Below are 7,304 nucleotides of genomic sequence, written 5' to 3'. Positions count from 1 at the left end.
ATTTCTCACGAAAAAGAAACGTTTTCCCAGGCCACAGAGACATGGTGTGATTTCAGGGAGTGTCTTCAGTCCATATAATCAGCTGCCCTCCTCTTTCTCCTCAGACGCTACAGACTTTTTTAGAAACTCTTCTCGGATGTAATGGTAAAAGCGTCTCCTTTCAGCGCTGAAAGTGAATAAAATAAGTAAAGTCTGAATGCTTTTCTTGGCTGATTTTTTGCTCCGTGTGTCAATACAAATTAAATTTATTTATTTATTTAACAGAATAGACATTCTATTGGGTGTAGAACAATAGGTGCCTGCCATGCAATGCATGGAGGCAGTACTGACTTGCTTCGCAAGTCAGTACTGCTCTCCTTATGCATTGCTATGGCATGCCCCTAATAAATAAATAAAGAGACGTTCTATTGGGTGTAGAACAATAGGTGCCTGCCATGCAATGCATGGAGGCAGTACTGACTTGCTTCTGCTCTCCTTATGCATTGCTATGGCATGCCCCTAAATATAACATTTCATTAAAAAATTTAATTATTTTATTTTGAAAAGAAATGACCGGAAGTTAGCCTGTGAACGATGCGCCGAACTATGTAGCTACTGGTTAGCCTCTTTAGTCCTCCAAACCCCGACAGTTAACTGCTGAGAAGGGGCTCGGGTCAGTGATTACTCAACCTGGTATGTTTTTGTTTTTTTTTCAAGACGTTGTTGTTTCTTGATATTATCTTCCTCGTATGAGTTTGGGTGTTAGTTAGAAAGAACTGACTTGACATGATTAGCTAACTTTTTAGTTTTATCATCAAAATCTCTTGAGTTTTTATGTCATTTTAAAATCCCCTTATTGCATTCTAATTATCTTACAGCAGTAATCTCATGCTAACCAGTGAAGGAGCTGGTTTGGTTGTAAAATATGTGTTCTTGCCCCGCAAATCGGAGAGAGATTAGCCAGATGAACAGCTTTAGCGTGCTAGTCGCTGTTGCTAGGCAACAGAAGTCGCTGCTGTCTGGCTGAGGTAAAGCCTGTAATTACATTAGAGACGCAAAAAAAACGCGTTGCCAACTGGTTATATACGCGGAGAAAAGCTTTACGGACACCAGTAGTTTGACAGTTATGTGTCAGCAGTTTGTCCTGAAGCGGTTTGACGTAACGTTTCACTGTTTAAGGACAAGGAGGCCGCGTCACGATGGTCCCCATCTTCACACTGAAGCTGAACCACAAGATTAACCCCCGCATGGTGGCTGTTGGAAAGTTTGATGGAGTGCACCCATGTCTAACAGCAGCAACGCAAGCAGGAAAGGTGAAGGGAATATGTAGTATAACTGCTCAGCAAGTGTCCAAAAAATTGCTGAAGGAACATATATTGAAGGAACATATATCAAAGATTTTCATTTTGACCTAAACTGTTCTTCTTTTATAGGTTTTCATCCACAACCCTCATGATCGTGGTCAGCGACCTGCGACCCATCGACTGAGCCAGAGCACCCAGGACTCTGACATCTCTCTTCTCAACATCAACCAGGCCGTAACATGTTTGACTGCAGGAACACTGGGACCAAACACCACAGGAGACACGCTTCTGGTGGGATCTCAGACCAATCTGTTGGCCTATGATGTTCACGACAATACAGACGTTTTTTACAGAGACGTAAGTGGAAGAGCTATCTTTGGAGTCACTGGATGTAGAGCAGACTCCTTTTTTGTGATGTTTGTTCATAGTTGAATTGCTTTGTGTTGTTCCAGGTTACAGATGGAGCTAATGCCATTGTTTTAGGAAAACTGGGAGACATCTCGTCTCCTCTTGCCATCATCGGAGGGAATTGTGCTTTGCAAGGTTTTGACTATGAAGGGAACGACCACTTTTGGACAGTAAGATTCGATGCAAATACATCTCACGGAATAACATCAGTTACTGTTGCAGTCCGATTATAAATCAGAAATAATTAGTGATATGAACAACAGAAATTAATATAACTTTGAAGTTTAAGTTAAAATTGTAACTCTTAACACATGTAAATTTATCTTCCTTTATGTTTAACACATTCTGAAAAACATTTTTCTGGAAGTGACATTCTTCCAGAAAAATCATTAAACATCTCAGTGAAGAGTTTTGTTCAGTTTGAAATCGGGTTTTTTAAACGATCTTTAGTTAGCTTGATATGTTATTTAGTGTGTCGGGGACACAATCAAGATTTCTATCACAGATAAACAGACCCATAACATCCGTGACCGACCCCCATGCTCAGAGTTGGGCAGTAACTAGTTACACTTATTCAGTTACATTTACTTGAGTAACTTTCTTAAAAAAGTATTTTTACTATGCTGTTATTTTTACTTTTACTTGAGTAATTTTATTATGAGGTATCACTGCTCTTACTTGACTAAAACTTTCTGGATTCTCTACCCGCTCTGGATTCTCTACCCGCTGAATGAAGAACAAACTTGTTTTAACCAAAAATTCATCAAACACAGTTGCACACCTGCAGTTTTTGTTAAAGTTTTATCATCTTTTTACTGAAAATAACTGATTCAGAAAAGTTTTTTTTTGCCTGATTTTATGTACATGAATTATTGTCATTTTTGTCCTTAAAATATAAAAATTTCCACTTAACTTTGCATTATGTAATTTACCAGTTACTCAGTACTTTTAGACTTTGAAAACAACAATATTGTATCACGGTTGAATACTTGAGGCACGGCTCTGTTAAAAATATAACATAAATGCTACGTCACACATTTCCTTTGTTCCCTTAATGTATCGCTCATTTCATAAATTTGTTTATTTGCCTGAACATGTTCATAAAATGTCTTCACAGCTTATATCTAAATATTTCAGGTCGTAACTATGACTTCCCCTTTTCTCAGGTAACTGGTGATAACGTCAGGTCTTTGGTGCTTTTTGACTTCACCGGAGATGGGAAAAATGAGGTAAGTCTGAGATTTGAAACAATAATAAAATTATTAGAATTAGAACAAAATCTGAATGATAAATACTCAGAGTTTACAATCCTTGATCAAATTTAGCAATCTGAAGTTATTTGGATTTGTATGTGATGAGCGATTCTGTGGCAACCCCACATTATGTATTAACACAAAACTGAATAATGTGACCTAATTACTTTTATTTCAAAAAGAAAAATAGGAGTTATTCCTACCACTGATGAAAATTAATATACCGTAATTATTATAGCAGTAATGATGTTAATCATAATAATTATTTATAAATATTGTGCATAACGGTTAGTAATAATGATGATATATTGCAATTACTTTTTTTGCATGTCATATTCTTCAATAATAGTTCATTATCATAAACTATGATAATAAACTATTATTTTATGGTTTTGGAAAATATGAGAAATCACAACAATGTCCTGGTGTTTGATTTATAAAAAATATTTTCAGGTATCCACCTAACAACCTATTTAGAGAAGTTGCTACTTTTTAATTGCATCTGAAAAGATTGATGAAATAAACCGAATGTTTCAACTTAAAGTTGTTCAAAAAGGCTCATGCTCAGTTAAATATTAAACTTTTATTTTGAAGAGCTGCAGGTCCTGGTTAAAAATGTTAAGGAAATGCTGTTTCAAATTCAATTTCAAAAATACTGTATTGATCCCAAAGAGAAATGAGATGTTGTTGTACCTCTTATGACCTCAGATTCTTCAAATAGTCCTTTCATACCAAACGATAATAGTTTTTTCTTATTTAACAGCTTCTTGTTGGTTCTGAGGACTTTGACATCAGGGTTTTCAAAGAGGATCAGCTCGTCTCAGAACTGAATGAAAATGAGGTAAATGAACATGTTGTGTTGTTGTTTTGAATGATAAAGTTAAAAAAAGCTTTATTGGTTTTGTTAAATACCTAAATAATCGTCCATGTCAGTTCAGAATACTTTGTTTTTACTTGTCTTCACAGACAGTGACGTCATTGTGTCACATGCATGGCAGCAGGTTCGGCTACGCTCTGGCTAACGGCACCGTTGGAGTGTATGACCGCACGGCCCGCTACTGGAGGATTAAGGTGCATAAGAGTTCACAGAAATCTGAAATCTGTTGTTTTATCTGCAACACCAACCCTAAAACTGCCATTTTTACGGGTTGAAATTGGCACCTACCACTGGCCAAATGCAGGTAAAGGTATGAAGCGGCGTGTGAATCTGAGCAACACACATGTCACTGAGGCGTCTTGGCAATTTGAACAGAATCTAGTTTTTTTTCTGAACTCCTGGACAGCAGTGGACAAAAACTGCTGACGGTGACTACAATTCGTTTTAGCTGTCAAGTTTAGAATATAACATGCCAAATCTTAAATGTACACGAAATATTAAAGAAAAAGGGTTTGCTGCTTATTGTCAACGCTAAGATAACAAGGTCCAAAAGGTCCAAAGCTACATGTAAACTGGTGTGCAGTAAGAAAAACTCTGGAATGACACAGGAATTGATAATAAACACGCTTATTTGGGATGTTTGTAATGAGAAGAATAATTTTGAATTGAAATAGAAAACCTAAAAAATAGAACAGTCAGAAAACAGTAAAAATACCATTTAAAAGGTTAAACATGTCTAGAGACACATCTTCACTAAATACTGTAAGTTGTAGTCAGAATGTGGAAATACTCAACATAGGAACTGACTAAAATACAAAACATGTTTTTAATCTGCTTCTTTGATGAAGATTCCCTGTTCGACTATGGATATGTAGTCGTACAGGGAATAATTATGTTCTGGTATAAACTGTATATTCCATTAAACGGTGAAAAGACGTCTCTAGCAGATGTGTAACCTGTCAAGGTTTGCTGCCGATTAAAACAAACTTATCTTACTACACCTCTGCTAAGGTGTCCAAGGGTTTTAATTTGTCTGTATTTTTTTACTAATTAATGACACACTGATCTTCCCACTCAGTCTAAGAACCATGCAATGAGCATCCATGCCTTTGACTTGAATGCTGACGGAGTTGTGGAACTCATCACCGGCTGGTCCAACGGAAAGGTCCGTGCCCGTTCTGCAGGAATGCGATACATTCCCGCTTCTGTTTCCTGGGTTTAGCTCTTTGGAGTCTCTGCTGACGTCCAGCTCTTGTTTCAGATCGACGCGCGGAGCGACCGCACAGGTGAGGTCATCTTTAAGGACAATTTCTCCTCATCTGTGGCTGGAGTGGTGGAGGGAGACTACAGGTTAGACGGGCAGGTACAACTCATCTGCACCTCCATAGAAGGAGAAGGTGAGTCCAGTCTGCGTCAGTTTCTGCTCAAAGCCTTCTTGCTAAATTTTAAATATTGTTACTCCTAAATGTTTTTTTTTGGTTCTTTTTTTTGAAAACCTGATTTGTCACCTTTTTGAATAATGACGTCTGGCCATGTTTGTATTTTCTAGTCCGTGGTTACCTGCCAGCCAGTAAGGATTTGAAAGGGAATCTGATGGACTCCAACGCTGAGCAGGATCGCATTCGGGAGCTCAGCCAGCGCAGGCAGAACCTGCTGCTGGAGCTGCGTAACTATGAGGAAAATGCCAAGGTGGTCATGGTTCCTTTTCATTTACAAACCGTTTTTAACCTCTGGTAATGACTCTGACACAGATTGGCAGTAGATTCTCTCATTTTGTTGCTTTATTTCAAAGCAACAAAATAATTTGTGCAAAACTCATAATTTAGCACAAATTCTGAATTTGTGCAAAATTCATAATTCACAAAAAAACTACAAAGTTGGCTTTTGGCAAAAAGTTTTTTTGGTGTCTGTAAAATAAAAATCTTTCAAAAAACTCCAGGATGAAATGTCACAAATAAGCAGGCACTGCCCATTACCTAGCAACCCCAGCAAAGCCCAGCATGTTTGGTCAGCTGGTTTTCCCACTGTATGTGTTGTACAATGGCTGGTGGAAAACACATGTGTTTTTGTTGTTGACTTACCATCCAGAAACCACTTGCTGCATTCTTGTTGGTTGTGCAGGAGGCTCCACTTCTCCTGCACAACCAAAGAAACACAGTAGCATTATTGTGCTTCTGTTTGCAACAATTTTCATGTGCAAGTGAAAACGTTGAGTTGGGGGGCGTAGCCAGCGGCAGGTCATTTGGATTTAAAGTGACAAGACATTCAAAATAGGCAGACCTGAGCAGATTTTATTGTCTAAAAATGATTTTGTGCAATGAACATGTTTTGTGTAGGCCGAACACGGATCCTAACTCGTTCAAGGAAGCATTTTTTCCAGATCACACTGTCGAGTCTTATGTGTTTTCACTGTTTGTTTATAAATGCCTTAAGAAGAGCTGTACTGTTAATTTCATTGTGCCATTTACTGGACAATGACAATTAATCTAATCTAATCTTATAATGGTTCACACCAGAATCATGCTTTTTAAATTTTTATGCCAACCTTCTCCCACGCCTTCCGTTTCAGGGCGTGTCACAGACGAACAGCGGGATGGGCGTAATACCAGCCAACACTCAGCTGCAGACAACGCTGTCTGTCAGAGCTGCTACGGAGGCCCAGAAGGCTCATGTAGAGCTCAGCATCTCAACTCCAAATGGTTGCTCCTTCTCACACTCCATGCATGTTAAGCGTCTGTGTTCTCAGCAAATCTTCTAGAATTACTGTCTGTGTGACGCTTTCTCTCCAGAAACAATCATCCGTGCGGTTCTCATCTTTGCTGAGGGAATATTTGAGGGTGAGAGTCACGTTGTCCATCCAAGTGTCCAGAACCTGTCAGGCTGCGTCCGAGTTCCCATCATCCCCCCTAAAGACATACCAGTGGATCTGCACATCAAGGCCTTTGTTGGAGGGAGGACCAGGTGGGACATGCAAAACAGCTGGAGTTAAACTCTCCATAACGTCGAGAAAATGCTGGAAATCACAGCCCTTTAATGATTGGTTGTAACGTTTTGCTTTCTGAATCTCCCCCTCTGCAGCACTCAGTTCCACGTGTTTGAAATCACTCGCCAGCTGCCGCGTTTCTCCATGTATGAGATCACAGAGGACTCGCCTGCCTCTCCTGCTGGAACAGTTTCCTTCAGCGTCAACGAGCGACCGCAGAGGGTGGGAGGGAAGGAGGACAAAATAAAGAGCCATTCCGATCGGGTCCAGGAGGCATTCTCATATGAAACCTGCTGCTTTCTCTTCCTGTTCGTGTTTTTGTGTGAACGTAGGTGGTAATGTGGCTCAATCAGAACTTCCTGCTTCCAGAGATGGTCGAGAGTCCAAATGTTACATTTAATTCCCTCCGTGGAGGAGGACTCATGTCTTTTCATATGGCCAGTAACGGACAGGTAAACAATAAACACTAACCTACTTTTTGAATCACAAAAAAATCATAT

The 7,304-nt window shown here is 39.2% G+C and overlaps 1 protein-coding gene across 1 annotated transcript in view; it reads left to right on the top strand.

Annotated features, from left to right (window-relative positions):
* Window positions 1–551: 551 nt before the first annotated feature.
* Window positions 552–7,304, top strand: part of bbs2 (Bardet-Biedl syndrome 2) — a 10,138-nt gene continuing 3,385 nt past the window's right edge. The window contains exons 1-14 of the mRNA XM_008412518.1: window positions 552–672; window positions 1,159–1,292; window positions 1,413–1,640; window positions 1,736–1,861; window positions 2,858–2,920; window positions 3,708–3,785; window positions 3,911–4,015; window positions 4,900–4,986; window positions 5,083–5,218; window positions 5,371–5,510; window positions 6,391–6,520; window positions 6,611–6,782; window positions 6,900–7,026; window positions 7,137–7,256. Of these exons, the coding sequence (XP_008410740.1) occupies window positions 1,179–1,292; window positions 1,413–1,640; window positions 1,736–1,861; window positions 2,858–2,920; window positions 3,708–3,785; window positions 3,911–4,015; window positions 4,900–4,986; window positions 5,083–5,218; window positions 5,371–5,510; window positions 6,391–6,520; window positions 6,611–6,782; window positions 6,900–7,026; window positions 7,137–7,256 (1,626 nt within the window). The 5' untranslated portion in view covers window positions 552–672; window positions 1,159–1,178. The remainder of the gene's footprint in view (window positions 673–1,158; window positions 1,293–1,412; window positions 1,641–1,735; window positions 1,862–2,857; window positions 2,921–3,707; window positions 3,786–3,910; window positions 4,016–4,899; window positions 4,987–5,082; window positions 5,219–5,370; window positions 5,511–6,390; window positions 6,521–6,610; window positions 6,783–6,899; window positions 7,027–7,136; window positions 7,257–7,304) is intronic.

This window comes from Poecilia reticulata, linkage group LG6 (genome assembly GCF_000633615.1).
Source record: "Poecilia reticulata strain Guanapo linkage group LG6, Guppy_female_1.0+MT, whole genome shotgun sequence".
In the NCBI taxonomy this organism is placed as follows: Eukaryota; Metazoa; Chordata; class Actinopteri; order Cyprinodontiformes; family Poeciliidae; genus Poecilia; species Poecilia reticulata.
This window is presented reverse-complemented; position numbering and strand designations above follow the sequence as displayed.